Genomic DNA, 13,404 nt, shown 5'->3' with positions numbered 1-13,404 from the left:
GATTTTTGAGTATAATGAAATTTCACTTCTTTGATTAGATTACAGTTTCTGGCAAAGACAAAAGGATTCTGCAGATGTGAATAATATTCTTAATCAGTTGACTTTGAGTTAATAAAAATGCATGGTATACTGAATGGGCTTGACCTTTAAAAGAGTATAGGCCTTCTCAGGATGGGGAGATTCAAAGCAAGTGAATCACTTTCCTGCCAACCTTGAAGATGCAAACATCTGTGTTGTGAACTATGGAGCAGTGACAGCCTATAGGAGTCTAGAGTCTCAGTCCTACAACTGCATGGAACTGAATTATGCCAAGGACCTGCATGAGCTTGGCCTCAGATAAGAATGCAGCCAGAATGACACCTTTTTTAGCCTTATGGGACTCAATAGAAAATCCATTTAAGCCATGTCCAGACTTCTGACCCAAGAAAACTGTGAAACAATAAATGAGTATCATTTTAAGCTACTAAATAACTGGTAATTCTTTTGCAGCAACCAAAAAATCCATGCAGGTACCACTTCATGAATTAAGCAATGAGGAGCATGCACAGCCCCAGGCAGGCCATCCTGAATCAGCAAATTATCCCTATCATCCAGCCAGCTTTCTTTCTTGGGAGTATTGTGGAGAAAGAAGACTTTAAACTCCTTTCCCCTGTTAACCATGAGACTTTTTTAAACAAACAAACAAAAAAAATGGACATTTTGATAAACAGATATTAATGGTAACCCATACGTGGTTGGGTATAATTACTTTCATTGTCTAATAATCTTTAGATTTTAAAACTACCCAAGAAGAAAGGGATGGAAAATAGCATGTTGGGAAGGTTATTGGCCTGGGTGAGCCATTTCTACCCAATTTTAAAGAATACAACAAATGATGCTGTCCTGAGCCATAGCAGCCAGTGAGGTCCAATGCTGATCAAAAATGACAGCAATGAGTTCCTCCATTAATCATTCAGAGGAATTCTGTATTATGATGTTAAGCTGCTAAATAAGTGGTGATCTATGATTCCTCAGAAATCCCTGTTTCCCAGATCTCAGAGGAAGAGTAAATTGCTTATAATTATTTATTGTCCTTTATTTCCAGGATCTCCATCCAAATACTTTGTCTGGCCCACAAGGCCCTCTGTGAGCTGGTTTCTGACTACCCCAATCTCCAACCACTTTGCACTTGTCACTTTCCACTCCAGCCACAGTGACTTTTGTTCCATTTCTCATACATGTCATGCACATGCTTGAGGCTCATTCTTTTGCCTTCAATAGCTGGTCTAAGCCCACTCTGCACTAGCTATGTCCTTCCGTAGCTTAGCTTCTCCTGGATTACACAAGGAGGCTCTTCTTGATCTCCAGACTATTTCTACTGAGCTTCTCAAAACCTTGAGTACCTTCCCTTTGTAGCATGTACTGCAGATTGTACTGATGTATGTGTTATTATTTTATAACTCAATTTAAAGGTTGAGGAATAGCCCTTGACTCTGTCTCTAGAGTCAAGACTTTCTTTTGTCTTTTTCATTAAGGAGCAAAGATTGCTGTCTATTCTGACCCAAGTTTGTTTGGCAAACATTGAGTCCTTGCTGAATGGAAGGCCTGAGGTATATCCTGGAGGGATAGGTGGTGGAAAGAGACAAGGTCCCTAACCCTAGAAGCTGCACCCTCCCCAGACCCCTCACTGCTCCTATCTTAGATCATACCACCCTCTTCTCTGACTTTGAATTCTATAAATGTTTCAACCTCTCCTTTGGTTCTTTAGGATAAAATCCAAACTTCTAGTTCCTTTCGGGTAAAATCCAAACTCCCAGTTGGTATGGTCCTCCATAATCAGGCCTCTGCTGCTCTCCAAGGCCTTAATTCCCAGAGTTCCTCCTGCTCTAGTGAATATTCTCTTCCAAGCCTCCAGGCCTTTGCCCATGGGTATAGTTTGGCTGTGTCCCTACCCAAATCTCATCTTGGATTGTAGTTCTCATAATCCCCTGGATTGTAGGAGGGACCTGGTAGGATGTAATTGAATCATGTGGGTGGTTACTTCCATGCTGTTCTCTTGACAGTGAGTGAGTTTTCATCTGATCTGGTGGTTCCTTCACTCAGCTCTTCTCCTTCCTGCTGCCTTCCTTCCTCTTCTGACACGATAGCAAGTTTCCTGAGGCCTCCCAAACCATACTGAACTGTGAGTCAATTAAACTTCTTATCTTTGTAAATTAACCAATCTCATGCAGTTTATTATAACAGTATGAAAACAGACTAATACAGTAAACTGGTATCACAGAGAGTCAGGTGCTGCTACCAAGATACCCAAAAATATGGAAGTGACTTTGGAACTGGGTAACAGGCAGAGGTTGGAATGGTTTGGAGGGTTTAGAAGGAGACAGGAAGATGTGGGAAAGTTAGAAACTTCCTAGAAATTTGTTGAATGGCTTTGATCAAAATGCTGATGGCGATATGGATAATGAAGTACAGCAGGTTAAGGTGGTCTCAGCTAGGTCTCCACCCAAATCTCACCTTGAATTGTAATAATCCCCACATGTCAAAGGCAGGGTCAGGTGGAGATAACTGAATCACGGAGGTGGTTTCCCCCATACTGTTTTCATGGTAATGAGTCTCATCAGATCTGATGGTTTTATAAATGGGAGTTCCTCTGCACAAGCTCTCTTGCCTGCTGCCATGTAAGACGCGACTTTGCTTCTAGTTTGTAAATCTTAGCCAAGAGTAACCCTCTGGGACTGGTAAGGGTCTCCTTCCCTGAGTGTATGATGGTATGGAGAGTGAATGTGCAAACACAATCAGGGCTCTGCCTGCAAGACAGACTCTAGTTGTGAGTGAGGTCAGAGAAAAGCATAGGTTTCAGCAGGTAAACAACATCTGTTAAACACTGGGCAGGCAGAATCCCAACATTGTGTTGCCTCCTTTGCATGTATAAACCCTATTGGAGCCCTTGTTACCCTGAGTCATGGGTTTTATGACTTACCTTCCTTTAGACTGTAGACTCACCTTTGAGTAAGAATCATCTGTTGGTTACCCCTTTATTAACCACCCAAACTTGGGGCTCAGAACAAGGTACATACTCCATAAATGGTATTGAGCTGACCAAAGGCGGGCATTTGGGTGCTGAATTAACTTTGCACTCACCATTGTTATAGATAGAGCTCATACGTTTTTATCCACCACAGCTTTGTTGAAGTCACAGATTCACAACCGTTATGCCAACTGACTATTATTTCTAGACACTTCAGTGAGGAACTTATGGGACAATAAAACTAGTTGAGTCATATCAAGTTCTCTATTTCACACATCCATAACCTGAAAAAAAATCTCAGTAAGAAACTGAAGAACACTCTTAGCTTTATAGTCAAGTAGTAAGAGTTAAGGGTTCCATTTTTTTGTGACAACTACCCACTCAGATAAAGTAGGTCATCTGGAGTCAGATGTCAGAGCCCCAGGTTCAATTACTTAATTCACGAATTCTCATGACTCTTATTCTTTTCAATACAGTTGGAGTTCCTAAATGTTAGAAAGTGAAATCATCAGATACCAATCCTCCCTACCAAAAAGCCAAAAGGCTTTAGGACTGTTAAATTCAGAGGATGAGGAAGCCATCTTTTAGTTGTCCACTGTATAGAAACTCTTGACCTTATAAATTCAAGCATCCCCCTTGTGTCAAGCATCTTCAGAAACCCTTGCACATATTACTGCAACTTCCAGTTTGTAGTCGTCTGCCTCTTCTCAAGCAGATACCAGTAACAATTGACATATACTGACTCAACACGCACCAGACATTACCGAAGCACTTTACCTCCATTACGTAATTTAATCCTCAGTACACCTCACAAGGCTGATTTAATTCTTATCTCCGCTTTACAGATGAAGAACCCAGAGGGCGTAGAATAGGTATGTAACTTGCTGACAGTCCTACTATGAGGAAACCACAGAACGCAGATTCAAGCCCCATCAAGTCTGACTTCGGAGGCCATGATAAGACTTAAATATCTTACTGCTTCCCATGTAGTAGGGTTTACATATATTATCACAATTACATTTGAGAGTGAGGAAAAGTTCAATTCTTTTATATCAACACATAAGGGAACAACAAAAATTCTTTCCTGTGGTTGTCTTAGAAGGAAAACCAACTCAAAAAAAAGTTGAACAAATATAAAGAAAGAATGTGACAACAGAGAAGAAAACATCAAAAAGTGTGAGGCAGACACACAACATTTTGCAGCGACAACCCAGTGTTACCTATGGCCATGTCAATCACTACAGAAGATGCTCTTTAGGGGTAGTACTAATTTAGCAAGCCTTCTTATCACCTGGAAGGAATACCCTTTGTTTCCCTAATTCCATACTCACAAGGTACAAGAATATAATTATAAATGTAAATTCCAGGATACCTTGAAGATGACAGATTTCTTAGGAGAAAAAAAGCATATAAACATGCTAGTTCTTTAAAAGGGACACCCTCAATTGTAAATATTGAATGGTATTTATCAACATTATTTCACATGAACATAGCTTGTGCCAATGAAATTGTTATAACATTATCATTAGAAACTGGTCATTTCTAGATGCATTAATCAAGTTCAGTTTCTATGTTCACTGGGCCATAGAATAGATGTGTCATAGTAAATTTATCAAGTTAATAATGTTCATTTCTGAGGCTATTTGGCAGCCAGCTGGCTTTTCCCTGGGTCATCCACTCTCCCTTACCATGCCTGCTTTCCTCCTACTTCAAAGTCTCAAGAAGACTTTTAATTGCTCCATCATACAAATGAGAAAAATGGTGCTCAGAGGGGTTTTGTGACTTGCTTAGCTCTGCACAGCTGGTGTAATAGACTCTACAGAAGGACAGGAAAAGAAGATATAGAAGCCATGAATGAACGAGGTGACCTGGGACACTGCTCTTTCTATTTGCCACCAACTACAGAGACCTCAACTGACATCTCCAGCCCTCTGTTGTCAGTGCCTGAGTAGGGATTGCACACTGACTCCTGTTGAGAGCTTTATTTCTTATTCTCACATCTGAGCAGTTAAAAATACTTTAAAATATGTCACCTGCCTTCCCTTCTATCCTTGCCTTTTGCTTGCTTTTTCTCTTGCCTCTCTCTTTACTAAAGCAGCAAAAGCAAGTGGACCATTAAAAGCAAGAGGACCATAATGAGGGTAAGAGTAGTGGGAGGAGATGTAAGGACCCTCCACCTTGCTTCTGAACTAAAGTCATAATATAATCCTTCCTTTAATCTGTCTTTAGTTCTCTGTCCTCTGCCCCATGCTGACAGGATCCACTTTGCCTGGTATTTTTAGCTGGTGCTTGGCCCGATGTGCTAAGTCCTGGCCATGGATGCTGCTGAAGTGACAGCATGTGTTCCAGCAAGCTTCATGGCCATGGTCAGTCTTTTCATAGCTCCTCTTTCATTAATGTTAAAAAATGGCTCTTCCTCACTTAACCAGATGTCAGCAGACAGAGCTTGGGCCCTCAAGCATCCACCTCCCTCCCCCTGCCAGGCATCTATAGATGGAAGGACATTGAAACTGCAGGCTCAGATGGGGAAAAAAAAGTCTCTCATTGCCGGTTATGTAACAAAATTTGTCTTGATAGAGTATTCATCAAACACATAAATTAGACTACCTCACTTTTTGCAATATAAAATCCTGGAAATAATGCTAGATATCATTCTAAATGTTTTTAAAATATATAAGAATTAATGTGTAACTTACCTGGAACAAAGCTTCCCTGGACCACCTCCTTGTATGCCCACCAGCCTTCATGGATTTTTGGTGAATTCTGTTGAGCTAAAGGAAAAGCAAAAGAGAGAGACTGAGATAAGAGAAGCACTGTGCCTTGGCTGCCCAAGCAAGAAGGGTGAGGGTCCGTAAAGTAACCCTCTTCTACCCCAAAGTCATACCACAACAGCAACCTTCCTTCTCCCTTCCCCTTTCTATTCAAATACATCACTGATGAGTAAATATTTTATAATAGAATTTTTATTGAAAGTACTCAGATATTTTGATTGATGTTAAAGAGACGGTAATTATGCATTTAAGTCCCCTGCTACTTGTCTGACTGTCCTCTTCATCTTACACACACACACACACACACACACTCTTACACACACACACACCCTTGCTGGAATTGAGGACAGGAGGCAAATCCCAACCATGTATGTTCATGGAACCCTTGTTTTGGTAGAGATTAAAGTTTGCTGAAGGAGTCAGTCTAGAAGGCTGAAAGGTATACACAGCCAGCTTTCCTTAGGTCCCAGGAAAACAAAAATATGTAGAATATGGTCCCAGGAAAATGTAAAAAATATAAATAACTGTGGTGAAGGTTTTTGACATCACAGGAGAAACGGGCAGAGGGCTCAAGTTACTGAAAAATATCACGGAGATCCATGATCTCGTACTGACATGACCTCTGGGAAACCCTTGAATTCATGACAGTTGACAAGTGAATTGGGCAATGCCATTACACAAGCATGTGAACTCCAAAGTATAGATGATAAATAAACTTATGCTTATCCCTTTATCAAACTGCATTCATGTTTCAAGTCCCAGCCACAATGGAAGAAAATAAGTAAATCGATCATATTTGTAATTGGGCTAGTATAGAATTAATATTAAACCTTCACTTTTTTCATTTCCTTCTTTAAATCTTGTGGGTTTTTTTTTCCAGCCTTCCTCTTCAAAGCTGTAGCAAAAAGACTCATAATTCTGAGTTAGAAAGAATGGGTTTAAGACAATGACTCTGAATTCAAGACTTTGTATAGAGAGAAGATTTACTAGATTCCTCTAGCCTCCAGATGAGCTTGTATTGTTTAGCCTCAAGTCTTTTCTCATAGTATAGTGGAGATACCTTTCTTCCTGTGATTTTAAGAGCTCTGAGGCTTATATCTTCGTGGTTGAAGGAGATTTTCTGACATAGGATGAGTGAAACTGGAGCCTACTTCTGGAACTGACAGTGGGCTTAGGGGACTTTAAAAACAGATAGAAGAGAGGCAAAGAGCTTACTTAAGACTCTGGAAAAATTACACCTTTAAAGTTGCCCAGCACAAATCTAGGGCATGGACACACAAAAGTGTACTTTCCTGGTATTGTTATTGTCCCTGTGGTATGGATAAGGTTTAGACATTTCCATAGCCCTTGAAGAAGATCCCAAGGTCAGCTGAGTTGGAAGCCAGTGCATCTGCCCCTGGACAGCAGGCTAAGGAGTAAGTGACCTCAAAGTGCAAGCTGGAATGGTTCTGTCTAACCAGAGAGTCAGGCAAAAGATTCCGCTGAGACTCTGAGAATTTGTATCTCAAGGGAAAGACAAGGAGATATTAAGTCAGCCAAGAGGTCTTTAGGCCCAACCAAGTTGAGAAACCAAATCAAGGGTGATATGGCTGCAAAATTCACCAAGTGGGTAGACAAAGAACACTTTTCTAGAGTTCAGAAAGGATTCTGATTCTTCCTGACCCACCCTCCTTCTCCCCCAGTTCGTCTTCATAGGAGCCAGAGGAGAATCACAAAGGCTTAGAAACCTGTGAGATCAGATATCTAATGGCCCTCTTATGAAGCAACTGCTTTGTAATGCTGGCCTTGACTGTAATTAAATAAAATTCACAGACAACACAACCTACTAAACAGCAACAACGAATCCAAACCCCAACCCTGACATAATTCACTAAACTTCAGCTTAGCTCTGCTAGATATGTTAAGATGTCTCCAGTCTGGGAAAAATGTACATTTCTAACATCTTGAAAGTTTTGAACTATAAACGTCACCTAAAGCTTTGCATCAGAGATAAGCCAGGACTGGATTTCTTTATCACAGACAAAACCTTCTGAGATTTATAAAAACTCACACCAAGTTTTAGCCAATCAGGATTGCTGACTGTCATGACAATTTAAATCATAAATGTAGCCTTCTCTCTTTATGCTAGGAGCTGGTCATTGGGCAAGTTGCATTGTCTTGCATATGTTTCATTAAACCAAATAAATATCCACTTATGCTCAGTTTTTGTTTCACATTAAGATTTTATCTAATTTTTTACAATATTTACACACACTCTAAAAATTTAATATGGTACTTTGACTATAATAAAAATAAAAGAAATATAATTGAAAATAATATATATTTCAATATGAAAATGCCTGAGCATGAATGCTAGAACAGAGATGGGAAAACCAGTGCCTGCTAACCAAATAGAGCCCACTGCCTGTTTCTGTACTGTCCAAGAACTAAAAATGAATTTACATTTTTAAATGGCTGGAAAAAAAAGTTGAAAAAATATTTTGACATGTTAAAATTATATTACATTCAAATTTCAGTGTCCATAACATTTCATTGCCAAACAACCACACATAATTATTTACATGTTCTCTAGAGTTGCTTTCTCACTGCAGTGGCAGAGTAGAATATTATGACAGAGACCATTTGGCCCACAAAGCCTAAAATGCTTCCTCCACCGCTCTTTACTGAAAAAATTTGTTGAGTACTAATTTACATACATAATTTCAAAAAGAAAAACAATCAATATAATTAATATAGTGCTTTATAATACAAGGGGGAATACAAGGAACATAATGCATAATAAAATATTACATATTTCAATCTGAAAATACTCAGGCATGATGCACTAGAAGATAAAAATGAAAAAGTTGGATTCTTGATTGACAGAGACCCGAATAACAACTTTCTATTATATTGGAGATTCCAGAATCCACAAATGGCATTGCTCTCAATGGTATGTGATTTTCCAAAATAGTGAACAACTCTTGTCAAACATTAGAACACAATTAAGTACCACTTTCTCTTGATTTACATGATCTTTGCGTTTCTAAAGAACCAGGTATAATAGAACTTTGTAAGACATGCTTTGTGAGCATATGCAAAATGGTGTTTGATTGGATGGTCAGATAAATAAAACAGTTTTTCACTCACTTGAATGTCTGTTTGGACATGGGATAATTTATCACCGGTTCTAACTACCTAGTATGTTGCAGAGCATAGCATCTCTGTCTGCCTTTACTTGGTGCTAACTGCTACTCTTTTGTTATAAGAAGCTCAAGCATCCTCATCTATTTCCAAAATATTCCCCCAGAGACAGTGACATCCCTGCTGACAGTCACTGACCTAACGGTGCTATTTATAGTACTTATATATAATAAAAGAGATAAAATGAAACATTACATTGAACACTAATCAGAAGATAGTGCTTTATCTAAATCGACAAGACACCTTTCCCTATATATCTGAATTGTAGTGTCATACCAAATACATTTGCCACTCCATTACACATTCAAATATTTTTTCTTTTTCCTTTTTTTTTTTTTTTTTTTTTTTGCCAATCAGTTTGAGCTTCTGAGGTTGCTCAGGTTAGCCTTGAACTGATGACCTCGCCTTCGCGAGCGCCATGACCTCCGGCGGGAGCCACTTTGGACCCCCTCAAATATTTTTTCTACTCTTTCCTGCCATTTGACCATATCATTCAGAAACTTTCATTTCTACAGGGGATAAAGCAGTAAGGAAAAAAGAGAAAGCATAGATGTGTGTTGTTAGGATGGCAAAAAAGGGGACGCTAACTCAAATAAAAACTGAGTAAGATGACTAGATTCCTAGATTTTTAGATGCATTCCTCTTTTTATCTCTCTTCTTACATGTGCACATCTTCTACACACGCCTATAAGGACAACCTATCAGTCGAACTGAAATATCAATTTAAGAAACATCCCTCTAGAAGGAGGAAGAAAGAGTATTGCAACTGACAAGATTATCACCAAAAGTCTCTGTTTTGTCCAGAAAGTTGCAAAACACTTGGCTCTTTCTTCATCTCCAGTCATCACTTCTTCAGCTATCCCATCCGTTTAGAACTATGTAAGATGTTAGCAGGTAATAAGACAATCAGACCATCTGAATAAAGCCTATTGGAATGGTAGAACTGCAGACCTCCTGTTAGCTGTCTTTGATGTGCCTTGTGAAGAACCGATTTCACCCTCAAAAATCAATCAGCCTGAAGAGCCCATTTGATGTCTATCAATTATAAAATATAATAGCTGCAGACTCGAGTTGAAGAAAATAAAGAGGTTTTATGTAATATGTTTTGAAATGCCTTCGATTCTCAGTCTGGCCTCATACTGTTTGGCAATTTAGAAAAGAGAAGATGGTATATTTAAAAACGTACCTCATTTAAAGTTCTGCCACAGTACTATAAGAAATTTATTTTAGACGGAGCTCCTAGAGAGATACAAGATTCCCGTTTTAATGCCTCCCACCAGATCCTTGGTAGTCATCTTGTTGTTGTTTACATGTGATTTGAAGTGAGTGAAAAGCTGATTGAGAATTCCTCAGAGCAAACAGGTGAGCAGAAAGCCGTCTGAGCTTTTACAGCATTCTCTGCTCCTCTTTGCCTATGTATGGATCAGAATTTTTTAATGTGCAACCAGCCCCTGGGAGAAATCCAGGTGTCTAATTAAAAAAACTGTTGACAATAAAAATTGTCATCACTGCCAGAGGAAAAGATATACATAGCAAGGAAAAAATCTATTTCAATTTTATTCTTGGTTTATTTTTCACTGTGACAGTTTGAGAACTGATGAGTTTCAAAAGAAAACTCTGAACCTCAGGATTTTGAGAGACAACATTCATTGCTCCAGTGGCTTCTTATACAAACGAGCAGAATTATCTTACATAATTCTACTTCTGAATGAATGGGATAGCTGAAGAAGCCATGACTGGGGATGAAGAAAGAGTAAAATGTTTTGCAACACTTTTTGGATGAAACAGAGGCTTCTGATGATCCCTTCTTGCCCAGAGAAAGAATCTCATTTATAAGAGTTTGGAGTCTTAGAACAGAGGTCAGCAAATTTTTTCTATAAAGGGCAACATAATACATATTTCAGACTTTGAAGCCCATACTATCTCTGTGCCAACTACGCAACTTTGCCACTGTAATAGGAAAGCAACCACATACAATATGAAGGGGGATAGCTGTGTGCCAATACAGTTTTATTTATAAAAACAGAGAGCTGGATTTGATCTGTAGGCCATAGTTTGCTCAGTCCTGTCTTGGATCTAAAAGATTTTTGTTATCTAGTTCTGTTTCTTACTTAAATGTTTAGAAGTGAGCTACTTTACACACAAAAAAAAAAAAATCAGAAAGAATGTTGAAATATATGGGCTTCTAAATTACATGTACCTGGTATCTGTTCAATATGCACTGCAGAAGGTATATGTCATGCTAAATCATTTACAGATCTGAAATTGGTCACCAGCATCTACATAAAATTGAATATTTCCCTCTCTCCACCTGATTTCCATTTGGTTAAACCATCAAAGTTGGTGGAGTCTCATATAAACAAGGCGAACAACCCATGCTGGGTTTTTCAAAGCAGTCAACAAAGACCTAAACAATACCTTAATCCCCTTTTATCCTTCCCACAAGTTCATAAAATCTGCCGAGCAAGTTTGGGTCTGTCAACCAACTCAAGAAAATTATGTCCATATTCCCATTGATCACAAACACAGGCATCACACCAACAAGTCTTTGGATGCAGACTATAACCTCCCAAGGATGAAGTGGTCTGGAGTATAGATAAATCCCTATCATTAACAGAGTTTACTGCTTCAAATCATGTAATTTAACTAACTTAGGTTCAGAGAAAACCTAACTGTGAAATACCTCCATTTGGAAATCATAGAGATCTCTTGACCTGGTGGGAAATAAGGCTTCAAAGCAGCATCTGAGACATCACAGTTGAGGTGGGGAAGGAATTGGTGTAATAGGAAACAGAGCAGCCCTCGCAAAGGGATCCATCTGGGGAAGGGGCATTACTTAATAAAACTCCACCATCAGTCAAAAACATACCAAACCATAAGCACGCACATTGCAAAAATGAGCTTCTGCGCCCTGGATTAGTACAATTACACCTGTGCCAAGTGGTCTACAACTAGCAAAGATGGAGCCAGATATAGAGGAGAGGCAGAGTACACATGCCGCTGTGGTTACTTCATTTTAATGTAATGGTAGAAGCACTGAGTGGTTGTTTCCCTCAGAAACTGCATTTCTCCGCTGGAGGAGGTAACTCAAGGAGGGAGGAACCATAAGTTCGAAGGTAAAAAAAGTACTTCTAACATTGGATGCATATTCATGACATCACTGTCTTTCCTTGAATGGCCAATTCTGTCTTCTAAGTGGGAAACAGGAACATTGAGAAGTGCATGGATCATCGGAAGAAACATAAATGACTGCCCCATTGAGCTGCATGGCACTCACAGGACAGGGATAATGCCCTTCCTCCAGTGCTTGACTTTGATGACACCCAGAAGGTATTTTTCTTCTGTGCACTCTGAATAACATGTGGTCTGACATTCTAACATTTAGATAGTGCCCCACACTATCTGTTTTCATATCATTCTTTCCCGCCTAATGGTAACCTTCCTGAGGTCAGAGAATATACCTTATTTTAAAACTCTATTGTTTGTGCAAAAGCTTAGTACATATGCCAGAAGAATGTTACGTGAATGCCTGATACATGTGGTAGTGAAGCTGTATATTATCCCAACTTGCAGCCCAGCTCACACAATCCTTGGGAGATTTTAGTCTATATTCAAAGACTTGTGGGTATGATGCCTGTATTTGTGATCAGTGGGAATGTGGACAAAAACGGTTTCAGGTTGGTTGACAGGCCCACACTTGCTTGACAGATGGAAGAGCACCAGGAGCTGACACCCTGCCTAGGGAAATCAAAGCCCGAGCAAACCCACTTTTATTTAGCACAATGTGTTTCATTTAAAAGCAAAGGGGAAAATGTGTCATACCTGGAACTATTTACATCTCTGTCATTCTTTACTTTTCCCAAATTCACAAGACAGGATGAAACTCATTTCTCTCTCTCCATCCTATGTGACACCCCCACTTATGAAAACTAGACAGGACACTCAAATCATTGAGAATTGTACTGGCTAACAGGTGACAAAGCTACTGTTTCCAAGCAGAGAAGATGGGTATGACCTAGAATCACCTTGCATGTTGGATCAGACCTAAGCAAGCTGACAAAATTATATTTGTGTTGGGAAATAAGAAAGTTTGGTGGGTAGCCTGTATTATTTTCACCTACAAAGCTTAGCATGATACTATTGTTAAGAAGCTCAAAGGTAACTAGAGTTGAAAATCAATAAGAAAGTCCCTGTTATGGCTGATTCTCAGCCCAGTATTCTAGAATTTCTGCAATTTGGGTTTACCACACATTTTAATCTCATTTCTCATAGTATTTACCAGAGTCGTTCTTCCTGCTGTCCCCAAGTATACCATGTTTCTTACTTTCTCCCCACCTTCACTCCGCCCTTTTTTCCCCTGAAATTCCCTCTTTATCTACTTTCTATTGACCTGGTCTTACTGAATTCTCAAAGCCTCTCCAATTCCCACTCCTTTCAACATCT

General features: G+C 39.3%; 1 protein-coding gene across 8 annotated transcripts in view; it reads right to left on the bottom strand.

Annotated features, from left to right (window-relative positions):
• The window catches only part of CA10 (carbonic anhydrase 10), a 543,877-nt gene that overhangs the window by 446,373 nt on the left and 84,100 nt on the right, over window positions 1-13,404 (bottom strand). For all 8 annotated transcript variants that reach the window (XM_078374145.1, XM_078374141.1, XM_078374144.1 and 5 more), the window contains one exon: window positions 5,704-5,778. Coding sequence is in view for 4 of the 8 variants with exons in the window: in XM_078374141.1 (XP_078230267.1) it covers window positions 5,704-5,778 (75 nt within the window). In the remaining 4 variants the exon portion in view is untranslated. The remainder of the gene's footprint in view (window positions 1-5,703; window positions 5,779-13,404) is intronic.

This window comes from Callithrix jacchus, chromosome 5, assembly GCF_049354715.1.
Source record: "Callithrix jacchus isolate 240 chromosome 5, calJac240_pri, whole genome shotgun sequence".
Taxonomy (NCBI): Eukaryota; Metazoa; Chordata; class Mammalia; order Primates; family Cebidae; genus Callithrix; species Callithrix jacchus.
The sequence above is the reverse complement of the archived record's forward strand: the minus strand, read 5'-3'. Positions and strand labels throughout refer to the sequence as shown.